Genomic DNA, 18,166 nt, shown 5'->3' with positions numbered 1-18,166 from the left:
ATATGTTAGTTCTTCAGGCAAATTTATGGGTAAAAATTCTCGATTTGATTGTATTAAATGTTTTTCATGTAACCCTGATGCTGGAAATGGATTCTTGCAACGCTTGTACAGATAAACAAAAGATTTTGTAGGTCTGAAAAGAGTTTGTTTTTAACGTTCGCATGGGACTACTGGCAGCGTTATCATAAAAATGAGGTATTTTTGAGTAATGTAGGACTTAAAGGATAATTTTAATGTAAATTCTATGAGTTTTAATAAAGAACAGACCTGTATATATAAGATAACATGCAGGTTGAAACATACTAAAACATTTCTTGATATAAGAAACGTATCCAAGTTCATCAACATCGACGACGACCGCCACTCCGCCACAACTAACCCGACTCGTCGCCGTCGAGAAGGATGTCAGTGTAGTTGTCGTTGTCGTTGTGATGGATTATGAATGGAAAGAGAAAAGGAACAATGAACGGGCCAAAGTCGAAGAATTGTTCGGATACGAAGGGTGCAAGGTGGGAAGAGGTACATACGGACACGTCTACAAAGCTAAAAGGAAAGATAGGTGAGCATTTTCTTCCGTTCCTGCCCCGATGGCAACCTAATACCCTATATGTTTCCCCAACCGTAGCCAATATTTATTTGGTTGTTCTGCAGAAATTACGTTTTCTTTTGACGACTAATTAGTATAGAGAAAAGAGGGGGAATTGTTAGGTATTGCGATATAATTTGGGTACAGTTTGCCAGCAGAATCGTCTCGTCCGCGGAAGTAGCGTAGGTCCGTCGAAGGTATTGACCGTGGTCGAATTGAAAGGGGCCATCGAAGAACCCCGTTCCCCTCTGGTTCCTACTCTATATTTAGATGAAAAAATAAGCGCATGGATAGATATACACGAAATGGATTCGTTTTCACCAACTGAAATAGCCAGAAGGGTTAAATTTTATAATTTGCCAATAAGACTCCAGCCAGCCATTTTTGCACGAAAAACCATTTTGGGTTTTTCATGCAGAAATGACTGGGAAATGATAGGGCACTTAAAGAACCTTAAAATTCCAATATAACTTAACCGACGGGTGTTTACTGGTTACAATTTTGCCATATTAGCCATGGAGGGCGAGTGGGCCCGTATTCTTACCTTATAAGTCGTAATTCTATTAATTTTTTATTTATCATTTACGCATAGTGTTTATGGGGGTTCAAAATAACGAGAATGAAGAGCCTGTTTAAAAAATGTAGGTTACAATTTCATGGCATGTATTGGCAACTTATAAAATAATACCATCAGAAGTACTTCGCTTAAAACAATGTAGCCTAACCCTTCATTCTAAAACTGATAAAATTTTTATTTGGTAATTTTCGTTGCCTGTCTAATCTTGCCAATTTTATTTCGCCATCCGTAGTTAATGATTGATTTACTCGGAAATTGGGCATATAGGTTAAACCGTCTGTGTCCATGCCTAAATTTGTTCGATGCTTGCTTAACCTTGACGGTGTTGAGCTGCCTCAAACACCTTGTTGCCACTGACGTTGAAGAAGCATCCAGGCTCTCAGTGATTTCTTAGATTAACTGCTAAAAAAGATACTGATCCATTTATATCTGCAGTCCTTCGGCTTTGAAAATCTTATGCTGTCAGTAGGTTGGAGAAGCTTTATTTTTTTTTATGAAGAATTTGGGGATAATTATGTTAAAAAATAAAGAATGTTTGTTTCATTTATATTATGTGGGTTTTGTATACAGTACTTTACTCCTCTGGTAAGTGTAAGTACAGTAGGTAAAGGTACATACACATTTTGTTAACAAAAATTTATTTTATAGTATATATCTGAACTCAAATAAGTAAATCAGTACTTTAAACTGAGTGATAATTACAAAATACTAGTTAGGATAGGTTCTTAGACATTTAATATGGAATTGCATTAGACTATAAGCTATGAGACTTAGCCCTAGTGTACCCTATTGAGTAGGTTATGTGCCATTCTTTTTTACATAGCTGATTTTGTTACCTACTGCAAGAGGGCAGACCCCCGATCTGTCCATTAAGTTGAGGTGATACTGTAACTCCAAATATACTTGAAAACTGGGTGTAGCAATGTCCTATGCTCGGGGAGAAGACATGTGAAATGACTCACAATTGTTGGTGGCTCTGGGATTCATTGATTGTGGGAGACAGGAGGCTGTTCTTAATCATATGATGTGTCTCTTGGAGTGGCCTTTATAAACTGGGATTGGTGGTAAAACATTCGGTTTAGTTTCTTGAACATACAATCCTTCAGATACAGTATAAAAACCCATTAGAGATCTTGAGCAGGTTTTTTTTTATGGTTAGTGACAGATACATCTTATGATTTTTATTTATACTGCTGAATATGAGGTGTTTTTATCTTTTTTCTTTTTTTAACTGATTAATCAATGACCATTATTGGTTAGGATTCTAGAAATTGATTCGATTGTACCTTATGCTTTTCAGTACGGATACAAAGGAGTATGCCCTCAAGCAGATAGAAGGCACTGGCTTATCTATGTCAGCATGCCGGGAAATTGCGGTAAGTAATTTTCTGTACTTTTGCTTTTATAGAAGGTAGTATTTGTTCCTATGAGGTTAAAAATCTTTGTCTTTTATATGGAGATACATTTGGTTGAAGGTGGCAGACAGGTGAGTTGTGGAGTATGGAGATACATTTGGTTAAAGGTGGCTGACAGGTGAGTAGTGGAGTAAGACCCGCTCACCTTTTGGTAACCCAGTCACTCTTTCTTAGGCGAACATTGATTGTATTCATCTACTCTGGTCATGGATCTCACCTTGGTTTTAAAGTTTAGTTTTGTATTTTGGTGTCGGGTTTTGCATAAGTGTTCAGTAATACAGGCAGTCCCCGGTTATTGGCAGGTGTTCCACTCCGACAGCATGATGATAAGCAAAAATCACCGATAACTGAAAACCAGCAATTTTTGGCACTTACTGGTGCTGATGAGCGGAGATCGGTGTCTCTGTTAGGTATGTATCGGCACCATTAAGCGGAAACAGCGATTTTCAGCGCTGAAAATCGCCGATTTTCATCACTAGACAAGTTCCGTAAAACCGGATCACCAATAACCGAGCCTACCAATAACTGGGGACTACCTGTACTGTACTTGAAGAGTGACTAATTATTTATCTTTTTTATTGCTTTTGTTGTGTTGTTCTTTATGTCCAGTAATACTAAAATAATTAATAATGTATTGTTCTGATCTTTGCAACATTCTTCATTTAACAGCATTGCTTTAAGGCTGCAGATTTTCCAATTAACAACTACTATCAAGAGTCATAAAATTTACCAACTCATCTTTACAGAATGAGTAGGGTTTGTGTATGAGAGAAACATTATCATTGACTGTTCTCATACGTTCTTCAACAAGTGTCGATTGTCAGAATTTTCCAGAGGAATGCTTGGGTTACAGTCTTCCCTCCTTCTCTACTTCCTTCTCAGTCTTTGCACTGGACTGCTGAAAAAAAGTGACGGTTGCTGGTGTCTCTCCTCGGGGTTATTCTTCGAGACTTCATGAGCATTCTCTTCTTTAAATGAAATGTTGGTCTTTGAACCCTTCTTGTGATCAAAGCTTCATGAGAGGCTGTTGATGGGTTGCAAGTTCATGACCAAATGTCAGATTCCTAGGAGGCTCAGTCTGGTTCTGTCTTTGACTGCCGTGTTATTCGTGACTGTGACCATCCCCATTGCTGATGTTTGTCCTTGGAGATGCTAAGGTGTTGACAGAAAGCTCAGTGACTCATCTTTCTCCAAGTAAGATCTTGTCTCCAGATAAACTCATCCCTCCCATGTTCCCAGTCTGATGGCACCTGGGAAGTTTTTGGAGATTTGAGTGAGCCCTTATGCACCTTGTGTCTTCCAGAGTGGTGACTGTGGCGCATGTAAATGCTCTCTTCACTTTGGTTTTTGTATTCCTTCACCAGCCATGATTCTGCTTTGCAATTCGTGGATTGTTCCAGTAGGAATGCCAACCATCACTTCTTATATAGGAGTATTCCTCAGCACAAGCTGGAATTGATCATTAAAACTTGGTAGTTAACTGGTGGTAGGTTAGTCAGGGTAAACACCAATCACTGCTGTCAGCTAGCACTTTCTCTTCGGCTGCTATCAAGTGAGGATGTCTTGCTGTGCTTCTGCTGTCTACCAAGTTTGAAATTTTTTTCCTTTCTGTATGTATGGTGATTTTCTTTGTGAATCATGGATGTTCCTAAGAAGAATGAACAGTGAAAATGTGAAGGACACAAGCAAATGTGTGGTTTTTTCATGACCTCTGTGGTTGTGGATCCCCACAGATTTTCCAAAGGGTAGGGCCTGCAGTCTTGATCATCTTTACAAGGAAGTTGAGGAAGATTAAAATCATTCACAGCCATTGGGAGACATACTCCCCCGTTTAACTCCTCCAAATCTTTTCTCCTCCCCTTACTTCTCCTTGTGCTTTGCAAGCATACACATATGGCCTGGTCCAAGGGAATTTATCCTGGAAGGTGGGTGATCAACTTTTTCATGGCTTGTCGATTGGTACTATCAGATCTGATCATGCACGTGCTCCCATGAGCAATCACAAGGGCCAGCTGATGTGTTGTCCCTTCTTGGGCTCTCAGGGGTTTGATAGGACCAGAGGGTTATGCTCTGTCAGAATCCTAGCAGGCTGAGTTGGAACAAGACTCTCAAGAGATCATTGAGCTCATTTGTGAACATGATCTTCGGTAGGTGGCCTGAATCTGATCGTATTGATTGAGCTCACCATTGTGTCTGCTCCTGGAGTAAGATAGTTTTTTAAATTGCCATGGTCATGGGCAATATGTGGTGTTTTAGACCAAGTACTCTGATATCCATAGCAGATCAACCAAGCCCCTTCCCCAGCTTTTGATATACCAAATGAAATTCTTTGTGCCAAAGAATGCCAAGACTACTCCCTTGCATTTAGACTCGTCCATCTGCAGACTTATAAACAACTTTCCCCTGGAGATCCTTTGGATAGGAAGGCATGGCCCTCTTGTCAACAGAGTTTGCTGCCAGGAGGCAGTTTTGTTGCTTGTCCTCTGTTTGACACACTAATTCTAAGACATTTGTGTCTCATATATGAGACTAAGTATCAGTCTGTGAACAAAGAGACAGGTGGATAACTCTTTAAAGATAGCAAAAATAAAGTTTGAAAAAGATCTTCCATTGCATATTAAAATTTTGTGAGAGAGGAAAGGCACAATGCAAAAATTTTATCTTGATATTATGTGCCAGTCTGAATTGTGGGCTAACTTTGTTTTGAGAAGATGTAACATAATGCTAAAAATCAGAAATAGAACTGTCTTCTTGAGAGTTCATTGTTCAGTTGAAATCCAGCAAAAAACTTGTGTCATTTGAACAAATAATATAGAGGATGGTTAGTTGAGAAAAGGTTTTGGGAACCCCATGTGACTCATTCCAAAGTGTAGAAAAATGAAGAAAACTGCCAAAATTGGCTCACCTTGAAAAGTGGAAAGATAAAAAAATATCTCCTCTGACAGCTGGGAGGGTGACCAAAATAAAAAAACAAAGAAAAAACTGATATTGGTCAACAAAAGATGCCATCAAATTCATCTTGGGTTGAATATTTAGAGATGTAATCAACCCATCACTGCTATTCACCACAACAAAAATCTGTGGGAAAACTTGAGAGAGAAGAACATGGTGACATGCCCATGTAATGTAGTAACATGCTTCATTGAATCCTGCAATGTAAACAATAATATAATAAAAGATAACCTAATCAATACAATTAGAAATTTTGTAAAGTTTCATTGAAATGTAGAAATATGTTGGATTCTTGCCCATGCAGCCATTAAAAGAAATGAAGAAGTGATAAAGTAGCCAAAGACTCAGCTACTGATAGTGATTATAAAACTTATTGTAAACTATGAATGCAGAATACTGTACAGTGTATGGAATGATGAACCTGATAGTAACAAAACAGGTCATAGCAAAAGGAAATAGAGACAAGTAATTTGACCTGTCCTAAATTGGTTACCCTTGTTTGACCCCTGGATATTTGATGAAAAGCCACATGATCCAGTCCCTATAGGTACAGAATGTCAAGTAATATTGACATTTAAAAATTTTTCGGGGAAGTTCCCAAAATATAATCAACAAAATGTCATGCTTTAGAAAATCATTTAATTTTTACTTAGTAAAAAAAAGTCTAACCTAAAAATGATCATGATGATAATGTATTTGTGGAATATGAAAATGTTAATAATTTTTAAATTTTGTTTTCTGATTTAGTTTTGTCCATTTGGTGTACTGTTAAGTATTTTCAAAATACTTGTGTGTTTGTGAGAGTTGTTAGTCTAAAACATAGTAACTTCTATTGTAAAACCTCATCAACTTAACATTCTGATAAGAATTCACGTGTTATCATGTTTGAGGTTAAATTTGAAGTTTACACGATGAATAGCTATTTTGTTTTCATTCAAACTTACAGAGTGGAGTGAAAGTGATTATGTGTGTTTTGAAGACTCATATTTTGTCTTTTGTGAATAAGATCTTGATAAAAGTGGTTTCAATTTGTTTTAATCATGTACTAATATTTCCCTTGCAGTTGCTGCGTGAACTCAAGCATCCCAATGTTATCAACCTTCAGAGAGTGTTCCTATCACATGCTGATCGTAAAGTCTGGCTGTTATTTGACTATGCAGAACATGATCTCTGGGTTAGTACTAGCTTTTAGTAAGAATCTCGCACATTTCATGAGCCATTGCATCGTAAGGTGTTCTGGTTTAGGTTTTGCAACATTAATTTACAATATGTGTAGTTTGGTGATTGCTCTTTCATTGGTAAATATTTAAAATTAATTTTTGAAATTAACCTTACCTCTCCATTATATAGCTTTTACTTCCACAACAGCGGTATTTCGACATAAAAAAAAAAAAAAAAGAGAACACTCGGTTTTCTATGAATGTCCGTTTTCTCTCCATCTACTTCCCCACCCTCACCAGGGAACCGATAGGTACAGTCCAACCTTTTAAGTCCAGGAACCTTGGGACCAGGCCACTGCTGGACCATAGAAAATTCCAATTAGTCTACTTCTATTGCAGGTTTTGGTAGGAGTTCGACAAAATGTACATGATTTTCTGTTGGTTTGTTCTTTATTGTTTTGAATATTCTTTCGGTAAGAACCTGTAAGGTACCAGTTGCCGTAATAGGCATGATTCCAGTTGTGTTGACCCTCATGATATGTTTTTGCTATATGAATCATAGTTGAATGAAATGTGGAAATTGATCGCAAACAGAAAGAGCTGGATAGGTTGTAGAAGCAACTATAGAGGATAATACTAGTAAGATTCAAGTTAAGGGATGCACGTCTTGTCTGCTTCTCCATTTAGTAACTGGTCAGGTCATCTGCTGCTTCTCTTCGATCTGTTACCCCATATAAGCTTCCCATTGATTCAGGGTATGAGACTTGATAGGATGGAGTAATTTTTTATTTACGTTCACTTGGTGTAAGTTTCATGGGTTATTATTATTGTTTTCTTTTCTGCACTGACCTCCCAAGAGTCTCGGTAAGTTTGGGTTGTCTACTGCGTTGGAGGAAGGGTCAACACCCTGGCTTTTTCTTGCCTTGTCCTTGGCATAATTTATCTTCCAACATTGTGGCTTGGAGTGACAGGGAACTGGGACATGTCAGAAAGTAGTGTGGATCTATGACCAATGTCCCCTTCCTCTGTTCAGTCTGGTAGGGAACCAGGTCCAGCATTATGTAGCGACACCAAGTCAAGCACCAGAATTCGTTCTCCGTTAGGATCGTTTGGGTAAGAATAAGAAGAGTCTCCTGATGTTTTTCCTTCTTTAATTTTACTGTATCAGATCGGCTTGGGAGCAGTATGCTTCATCTCTTTCTAGTAGTATTTTAAGAATGTTTAAGCTGCATTGTCGAGAAAAGTTACCTTTTCCTTTGATCAGTTTCGCTTCAGTCCCTTGTAGATAAGGATCTTCGCGGTTTAAGGCTATTATAAGTATCAGTTAGGTTCTAGTGAGACGCCTAGACTGTCTTTTTTTTTTTTTTTAATCTGTCGAACAACTGCTGATGCGGAAGTAAAAGCTATATTATGGAGAGGTAAGTACAGTATTTAAAAAATAAATATCAAATTCAGTATTTATATTTTTATTTCTAGGCAGGATATGTCACATATGTTATTTGCCTACTGATTTTGAAACTAGTCCAGATTGGCCTAGACAATGCAAGTTTTATATATGCTTTTAAATATGAAAATACATAGCTTACTTATGTTTTAGAATATGAAAACACATAGCTAAGTTTGTTATAACTAACTTTCTTTTTCTCTCCATAGCATATCATCAAATTCCACAGGGCTGCAAAGGCCAATAAGAAAACAGTCCAGGTTAACAAAGGAATGGTTAAAAGTCTCTTATATCAAATTTTAGATGGCATCCGTTATTTGCATTCCAACTGGGTACTACACAGAGACTTGGTAAGTGTTGGGTTATGTCATTGTTTTTAATTATAATGAGCTTTTTATGATTGTATGGAATTTATGTGGAAGAATACAAAAAGGGTTTAAGGAAGAGTTGTATAATATAAACTTTTATATAAGTAACTTACCAAGTAATTACAGTACATGGCTACAAGGTTTCCTAACGCAGCAGCATAAAAAATCAAAATTATCAGTAATGATTCAACTAGCTAGTGTAGGTGGTTAACCCTGCCCATTTTCGGGGTAAGAAGAGGTTCGATGTGGCAGAGAGCCTCATTCGTTTTTCTCCAGGATTTTGACCAACATCCTTCATTCCTACAGCCTGCCATCATCGTTGTTTGTGGTAGTCTTGGAATTTGCTGTAACTGAGAAGACATACCGGAGGTTGAAGGAAGGCCAGTAGAGTTTGCCCACGGGTAGTCTCCCCCTCAGTCGCACCTGTGTCCCCCCAGGTGTCGACATTATCCCAGTAGAAAGGTGTTAGAGTGCGTGCTCATCAGCTTTCCACCGACTCAAAAGACTCCAGCCCCAACAAGAGGCGCAGGTGGTGCTATCCTGCCTCCTCTCGCCTTCTTAACAGGCACTCCAATGGTGCAAATTTAAGCTCTCATGAATTCATTGTCATTGTTGCTGTTATCCGTCAGAGGCAGAGAGATAGAAGGGGAGGACACACACACACACAAATTGAGAACAAAGCTTATATGACATGGGTCATGACACACCTTCGTCAGTCACTGAAAATTGATGAACAAAACCGTATGTAATGACATGGTTGCATTTTAACTGATACTGTAACATTCATGAATACTCCCCACTCAGCTCTCCCAGCCCTCCCACCCTATAAACACTTTCCTTGGCCTACCCCCTACATTACTTGGCCATTCTAAAGTGAAAAATATTATGTGTAAGTGACGATGCTTTTGAGCTATATACGCATGCCTATATGAGTAAGAATATATGCATGCATACATGTCTCATTAGCAAAGCATTTTTCCTCTTAAATAGATAATTATCGTCTTGAGAACAAAGATTTAGTGAGTACATTTCAAATTGCTAAACAACATAAGGAATGTAGTGGGTGCTTTATTTTTAATGATTGAGACAAAATTACAAAGATTTTGCAACTGGTTCACTATAGCAGAGCTGCTAATTTAACATTTATCTTTTTTTTAGCATTACAACATTCTCAAATATCAATCAGTTACCTAAATATAAATAAAATTTGGTTCTCACAACAAAGTTCTGATTGTAACTGACTGACAAAAGCACTTGAGTAAGAAATGTCAAAATGATGGGCCACAGTGGCTTCACTTAATCTGGGTCTATGCATCTCTATAAATCTAACATCCTTGCTTCTAGCCCTCCCCACTCACCTCCCCCCCAACAGCTTACCCTGGCCTGTCACCCCACAATACTCCTTTCTCAGTGTGCTTACGACTGTAAACAGTGTTACCATAGAGTCTTTCTGTCTACACAGCTATTTATTGTATAAATATATATATTTTACTTATACACAGTATATACAGCAATCCTTCAGTTATCCAGATGGCCATTGTCTGGAACTCGACTTTATCTGACACACCTAAACCAGGGAACAAGCCCCCCAAAAATATAAAATTTTTAAATAAATGTGAGAAAACTACTCTATGATGGTTGGCAATGCTGCATGGCCTCAGGAAAATGCTGGTAACACTGCTTACACTCATAAACAGACTGAGAAAGGTTTTGGGAAGTGGGGAGACCTGGAGAATCTTCCAAGGTGGGGGAATGTGTTGGATGACTGGGTGCCATGGGAGAGCAGGAGAAATAAGGCTGTATAGATTTTTTATTTGCAACCAAAAAGATAAATGCAATGTTGTGCATATTTTGTAAATGTATTTTATTCTATTATGCACACATTTTTACTCATTTTCTAATTTTTTATTTTTGCAACCATTAGTAAACATAGGGCGTACATATGCACACATTGTTTGGTTTCATGATGTTACATTTAGGATTTTTTTATTTATATTGTACACCATTTTCATATATGTTTTTACGGTATTTTCTTATTTTTTATTTTTACAACCCAAAAGATAAATGTAATTGTGTGCGTTAGGGTATGTACGTATGTGCAGGCACATTCACTGGCATTGGTAAACTTGCTGGAGCCTGTTTTGTTTCAGGTTTGTACATGTATGATTTTCCACATTTTATTAAAGGATATGAACATACTGTGCTGTAACTTGTAATAAAGTATAAGCACAAAAAATGAGATAGATAGATAGATAGAGAACAACAGTGGATATGAAATATCGACAGTGATAAAAGATTCTCTTGTATATTATTATGATATGTGATGATCATAGAATCAACTGAACTTGGAATGAAATACTATGCAGTAAATGAAGCAAAGCAAAAAAGAAAGATGGCAAATGTGATACTGCGCTAAGAAACACACACATGCACACACACAAACTGTGGAGAGACAGTAAAATCATCACTGATGAAACATTATTCATTGAAAATGCTGGACGATCGGTTTTTAATAGACATTACAATGATGTTGTAACATGATGATAATGGAGCATAAATGGATTCAGTAAGTAAAACATCTGTTTCATTACCATTACTTTATCTTAAATGCAGCTATAATAGCCTACAGAATTTGACCTAAGCAAATGGATACTGTAAGTGTAACAACTATCCTAGGTCAGTAGTGTAGTTCACACATACACATTTTGTATCTCCTGTATGATAATGTGGTAACAACTGATAAGAAAGTTGCTGTATATAAAAACACATTAATGGTCATAAAGCCATGGCAGAAATTATTATTCCTTTATATTTTTTACAATTTTTTAAGTTAAAGTATATTTTCATAACCTAGTCAGTGTTATGATAGGATTTTCAATTGCCATAGAGGTAGCATGGCCTAATTGCTATATCTATGTCAGCATTTTGGACACATTTGCACCCCCCTTCTTGGATGCATTAATGCAAATAAAACAGGTGTTACTATGTAAACCTCTTATTGTATTTGAAATACCTCCAAGCCTCTCAAGCAGTTGTTTCCTGTTGCTGAAGTAGTAAGGAGGCTCCCTCTAGTGAAGCTACTGACCTTAAAGGGACATTCAAGACTTCTTTTTTTTTTTTACTGATGCTTACTAACATTTTACTGTATTATCTTTCCCAGTATAGCTTAAGTAAAATGTCTTTATTTGTGGGTTATATAAGTAATTTCAATGTTGATATCTTTTTGGATGCCTTCTCTCAAAAATTATTAAATGTGAAACAAATTTCTGTAAAAATTTTATATTGCAGAAACCAGCCAATATCTTGGTTATGGGCGAGGGAACGGAACGTGGTCGTGTGAAAATTGCTGACATGGGGTTTGCTCGATTGTTCAACTCTCCTCTGAAACCTCTCGCTGATTTGGATCCTGTCGTTGTTACTTTCTGGTACAGAGCCCCTGAACTTTTGCTTGGAGCGAGGCATTATACCAAGGCTATAGGTAAAGAATAGTTTTGTGTGGACATAAAATGTATTTCTGTTTGTACCACTGATTTTTTATGAGAAATAGTGTGTTTATCAACTTTTGTCATTACTGTTTTTTGTTTTTTTAAAGTCATCATTCATGTTCCAGATATCTGGGCTATTGGTTGTATATTTGCTGAATTGTTAACATCTGAGCCAATTTTCCATTGCCGTCAAGAGGACATCAAAACCAGTAATCCATACCACCATGATCAGTTAGACAGGTAAGTTCCCAACTTTATCATGGTTTTTGTGCTCTAACTTCTTTTAGTGCCTTTCCATCTAGATTTATGGCATCCAACCATTGCTGTTGGCCAGTAGGCCCTCATGATTTTGGCAGTGTTATACTGAACACCTGTATCTGCTGAACCACAGGGAAAAGGGTATATAGTACGTGACTTAAATTGCTCATGCCACGCCAAGTGAAAACATGATCAAAACAAAGCATTAGGCAAATTTTAATACCCATGCATGCAGCCATTTTCCTGTGCATTACTATCCTTTGTGCTGCTTCTTCCCATGCCAGTCATCATCATGCAACCTTGTTTCTCACCTTTCATGCTCTAAGTACTTGTCTCTTGTGTGCCACTAGCCTTTACACTGTTCCTTTTCTCATCGCTCTTGTTTGCACCACTATCCAGCACCTCGTTTTCTGTCTTCTCAGGAGGGTTTAAGTCACTTTTCTCCATCAGCTTTATGTTCACCATTGCGGAAACACCCTCGTGAGTCTTTGATTTCTCATTAGCTGGAGTTGATATCTGCGGAGTGTAAGGAGCCGTTATGTGCTCAGACTTCACTTTCCCCTGTATCTTCAACCCAATTTGTAGCAGTAATGCACAAACTTAAGGTTTTTTTGTAGTGTGCCTTGCTCTGTATGAGGATGTGAACCTGGATGATGTTGCAGCTCCTGCTTTGGTGCAACCTGTAAGTAGTGCAGTAACTGATCTGTTTGATCCTGCTTTCAGGTGATAGACAAGACCCTGCAGTGTTAGTGATCATCCTAGAGTTCCTCTTTGTTTTTGCAACCTTTCACAGGGAAGTGCAGAGCTGCATCTTAATGCTACAGACCAACTTTGCAAATTGGCTGTGGCTGTGGGAAGGGACTTCAGTCTTCTCTCTTTTAGAGCCACTCCATGGGAGAATAATTTCTTCTGGTAAAAATTTTCACTCAACAGGAGCTCAACTCCTTGACCAAGTCAGTTTTTCACTTTGTTTTAGGCCCTTTTTTTTTTTTATGAAGCTGTCAGTAGGTTTGATCAGCTTTTTGGTGCATGAGCTTGCTGCTTCAGTTTCTGCTTCATTTTCTTCTGCTGGCAAAGAGGTAGTTGATTGCTTAGGCAGTTTTGATTGGACAATTAAGGATGCCGTGGGAAAATGTTCTCACACGTTCTCCAGTCTTGTCCTTAAGAAGCAAGAACAACTCTGCAGTTGCTTGGCCAAGTCAATAAACGAAGCTTAGAAAGCTTCAGTTTTGTTTCAGCCGACTCTTGGTCGTGTTCCATATCCAGAGGTGTTCTCTGCTGTTGGGAGAAGTCAGGAAAGCTGAGATCAGATCTCTTCTCTGCGAGTTTGCACTCCTTCAGCTCTGCAGCAAGCTCTAGGCAGAACAGTATCAGTCAGTCCTTGTGAGGAGACTCCAGACACTTAGGTCTGCCCAAACATTGATGAGTTGAGCCCTCAGAATCAAATAGGAGGTAGACTGTCCCTGTTATGGACAGTATGGAGGGATCTGAGAGTTGACCCTTGGGTTGTGGAGGTTCTGAGGGATGGGTATGTGATCGTGTTTGTGGGCCCTCCTCTTCTCTCTTTGTTGCATGCAATGCTTAAGACTGTACAGGACATGTGTATGGACAATTAAACTGCGAGTGAGGTCTGTATTTTATTGATGTGTTTATGTACAGAAAAAATACATTTTATACTAAACTAAATTTTTCAGAAGTTCTTTGCATGTAATTCATTGCAGTTTTTGTTTTATTTATTGCTCAATTTTCTTTCAGAATATTCAACGTCATGGGATTCCCTCAAGAGAAAGACTGGGTTGACATCAAGAAAATGCCAGAACATGGAACGCTTATGAAAGATTTCAAGAAAAATAAGTGAGTTCTTTTATGATTTTATTTTCTTACAATTAGATTAAATTGTTACCTGTATTAGAAATTTCTATGAGAACTACTTAACCACTGATCATACAAATGGAGAGTAACCTTTTGAGATTTTAGAGAGGATCCAAAAAATTGTCCATGGTAATACACACACTGTTCTTGCTTAGTGTTCATGAGCTTAGAGGTAACTTTCTTTTATCATTTGCTATGAATTTTTTTTAAATAATAGAGTTCTGGTTTTTGCTGCACTCTAATTTGGTATCTTTAAGGATGTAAAAATGAAATTATATAGTCAAAATTATGCTTTGAAGTTGGAATTTCTCCACTTTTTGTGAACTGATATTAGAAGTATTATGGAGATTTATAAATTTTTTGCACCTTGAAAAAATGGGATAAATATCTTTTCTAGTGATATACAGTATTATTATTGCCATTTACCATATTTTTTGGTGTGTTATAAAAGGGTGCATTAGATGCACCCCTACCCCTATTATTTAAGGGTATTTTGAAGAAAATAACATATTTTATGATGTAGGCAGTGAGTGCGAAAAAAAGAGTTCGGCTGACCTAGTCCCATGTTCTTTAGCATAGGCTATGACTTCTAGCTTGATTTTAATGTTGTAGCAATGTCATCAGTCCTTCTGTGGCACGGATTTAAACTATGAGGAAATTTATGGTAAGAATTTCCAGGGATAAATTAACAGCTTAGGTTTGTTGTTGGTTACACCTTTCTACTCCATGGACTTCGATAGTTGCAGAAATTGCCACCAGTCTGTAAAATGATCTCTCTCACCCGGGGGAGGACACATAAGATCCACTCAGATTTTATTATATATGATAAAGACTCCAGATTAAAATAGAAGGTAAAGTTGGAAAGTGACACAAAACAAAATAAATGCAATAAAAGAAATAATTATACATAAAATCAGGAGGATAAACACCCATGGCAGGATTCAAACCCACACCTGATATGGTTGCTTGATGTTAACCTTAACCATTTGACTGCAAGGAACGATGTTAGCTCATTCCTGTCTGCTTACACATCTCATACATATATCTGTCAAATTCAGGTACATTTAACTAGTGCTGAAATAGACCCATCATGGCCATCACTCCAGAATTTAGAAGTATTTAATGCTTTTTGGGCTGAAGTATATGTAGAGAATCTACTGGTTGTGTTTACGAGAGACTGATATATTTATAAATATTTGTAATACAACAATGACCTTACTAACAATAGTACATAAAGAATATTATTTATGAAAAGGTGAGAAAGTATTATAATATTAAAATGATGATGGTAACTAAATTTTAGCAGTGTGGGCTTTCTTGTTGTCCCATATGCATTGTTACCCAAGCCTCACCCTGTGAATGGTATATTGGTTGAAACCTGTATGATTAGAATTTACCTTACTTAATGGATTAATTCTCATCCCAACATTCATGTGTCTATCTTGCATGGAAAATTTTGTAATACTCAATTAAATAAAAAAATTTTTTAGGATTTTTGGATGTCCACAGAAAGGTTATTGGTTCTTGATTGGGTTTTCAGGTACAGTATTTGATCATGTTAAAAAGTAAAGTAAGCTCTGCACTATGATATGAAAATCTCAAAACTCAAAGTTGTACTGTATTCAACACCTCTTGCACAGGAAGAGATAAATAATGTTGAAATTCTTAGAATGACAAAAATCAGTTGTAAATATAAGGGAGTTTTTCTTGTTCAGAGCCACTGCTCATATTGGAAGATAGCTATTGCCCTAGGAATTTTTTAGCCAACATATGAAAATGCAGTTGACTGATGTGTAAGTCAAGTAAAGAAGTAGGTCATGCAACATCTGTTGATTGGTATGCTAACACAGTATTTGATGTATAACTGTTTGATTCTTTCTTTCTTTATTTTACAGTTACTCCAGCTGTTCATTGATCAAGTACATGGACAGACACAAAATAAAACCAGAAGGGAAAGCTTTCATGCTGGTAAGTGGTAGAGAGTTTTTATGTTATTCATCTTGTGCTAGCTTGTTTTCCGTAGCTCATAATTACAGAGTATTTCCAGGCAGGAGTGAAATACAAGGTAGAAGACTTGTTGAGAGTAATTAAAACCTCATTGTTCCTGCACAATATACAAGTCATTGGTCCTTTACATTAGGAATTACTTACAGTGGAGCTGGAAATGGCCATTGAACTTTCAAACAAGGTGGTTAGGCAGTTAACTACCATCCGGCAGGGGGTGGTTCCTGCCCACCCAGATGTAAACATTCCAATTTGCCTTCGGCCATCATGCGGTGCAGATGTGTGTTCTCCCTTTCTGCCCTGATTGTTGTTGAGCTGTTTTTTCCCGGTGGGATCTTTCTTTCTTTGTTTTTGCCCCTGATGTATGTGTGTTTGTGTTTTATAATGCAAACCCACAAATCTGACAAGTGCTCGCAAGGCAACCTTCCCTCAGCATGTGTCCTGGGGTTGGCGGCAAGAAATGTGGTAGCTTTAGACCTTATGTTGAAGTTGATCCTCGGTTTCCGCTCCCGTCGCCAGTCTTAAGAAGCCCTCTTCTAAGACTGGTGCTGTGTCGGGTGCTCATTTGCGAGACACTCTGAGTACTCAAGTCTCCAAGGAGTCTCGAGTATCCCGAACCGGTGTCAGAGAGACCTCTCACTGTCTTGGTTCAGGCACAGGATGGGAGAAAGAGCTGAGTCATGCAGGTGTCTCTGTTCTTCCTGCTGGCACTACCATCAGTGCTCGGCCAGGCTCCCAGCCTGGTGTCTTGGTCCTGAGGGTCCGAACACCTGGAGAGACAGAGAGGAGGTCCCCTGTCCAGTCTTCTTCTCACAAGGTTTCGGCCTTCAAAGAAAACTGGGGCATATCAAGAGGACAGCGCAAGTTCTCGCCAGCCAGCCGCGCATTTGACCCCACCCAGCCCCTGATCGCGTTCCTGCGATTGGCTCGGCTCAGCTCATGCGAACCTCTACACACTCCTCGGGACTGCGGTTCACCGGGCTTAAGCACTCTCTTGGACCCGTGTTGCCATCACCACCATGGGTTGATGATTGCATGTGGCCTGCCCCTCCTGCTGGTTCTGCTAGCAGGACTGGTAGGAGTGCCTGATCTTCCTCTCCTGTCCCCTTAACCTCTTGGGGGTTTTACTGGGAGGCACGACTACAGAGGTCTACGTTCCAAAGACACAAGAAGATGATTAGGTATTGTATTTGAATATTGTCTGCTGTTCATTCACTTGTAACCGATGAAAAACTGCACACACACACACACACACACACACACACACACACACACACACACACACACACTCTCTCTCTCTCTCTCTCTCTCTCTCTCTCTCTCTCTCTCTCTCTCTCTCTCTCTCTCTCTCTCTCTCTCTCTCTCTCAAAAGATAATGATGTACAATAAAATTTAAAACTAGTATACAAAACAAATAAACATACCGTTAAATATGTATAAAAAAACAGGCACTCTCACAAATGATCTTCATCTTGGCGGCTGGGTTGTGCAGTTATTTTTATGTCTGTTTCCATCATATAAATGTAAAAGACTTGAATTTGGATGATGTATATATCAGTCATCAGTAGCGAAATGGTTAATGTGGAGATAGCAAATTGCACAATAAAATGTTAACTATTTGTTCAGAATAAAATCAGCGTGTGTATATGTACATGTTTGTGTGCATGTGCTGAAGTAAACTGTAATGCACACTTACTCTGCTCAGAAGGGAGTGAGTGCCATTGTTGCCCTGGAGATGATTTATTCACAAAGGACGAGGTGGAGGTGGTAAGTGCACTGGTACCAACTGACCAAAGCATTGGGAAATTACACCATGGAGGAAGTTTGCTTATTCTATAGTGCCTGTTCGTAAGGAAGGAGGAGGGTGGAACCACCTATGAAGAGGCTATTGAAATTTTAAGTCTGGATCTAATTGGAATTTTATCAGTGTTTCAATAAGCCTTTCATTTTCTCATACCCATAAGTTATTGTAACTGTGTCTGTGATAAGTTGTTATGGTAACAGTTGCAGTTTGAGTTCATGTTTATGTATTTTGTGTTGTACAC

At 38.2% G+C, this 18,166-nt stretch overlaps 1 protein-coding gene across 9 annotated transcripts in view; it reads left to right on the top strand.

Annotated features, from left to right (window-relative positions):
- Nucleotides 1-348: 348 nt before the first annotated feature.
- Cdk8 (cyclin-dependent kinase 8) overlaps nucleotides 349-18,166 on the top strand; it is an 82,132-nt gene continuing 64,314 nt past the window's right edge. For all 9 annotated transcript variants that reach the window (XM_067087264.1, XM_067087263.1, XM_067087261.1 and 6 more), the window contains exons 1-8: nucleotides 349-559; nucleotides 2,464-2,539; nucleotides 6,594-6,704; nucleotides 8,344-8,484; nucleotides 11,791-11,980; nucleotides 12,113-12,227; nucleotides 14,001-14,099; nucleotides 16,013-16,085. In XM_067087264.1, coding sequence (XP_066943365.1) covers nucleotides 432-559; nucleotides 2,464-2,539; nucleotides 6,594-6,704; nucleotides 8,344-8,484; nucleotides 11,791-11,980; nucleotides 12,113-12,227; nucleotides 14,001-14,099; nucleotides 16,013-16,085 — 933 coding nt within the window. In that variant the 5' untranslated portion in view covers nucleotides 349-431. The remainder of the gene's footprint in view (nucleotides 560-2,463; nucleotides 2,540-6,593; nucleotides 6,705-8,343; nucleotides 8,485-11,790; nucleotides 11,981-12,112; nucleotides 12,228-14,000; nucleotides 14,100-16,012; nucleotides 16,086-18,166) is intronic.

Source organism: Macrobrachium rosenbergii, chromosome 43 (assembly GCF_040412425.1).
Source record: "Macrobrachium rosenbergii isolate ZJJX-2024 chromosome 43, ASM4041242v1, whole genome shotgun sequence".
Classification (NCBI taxonomy): Eukaryota; Metazoa; Arthropoda; class Malacostraca; order Decapoda; family Palaemonidae; genus Macrobrachium; species Macrobrachium rosenbergii.
This window is presented reverse-complemented; position numbering and strand designations above follow the sequence as displayed.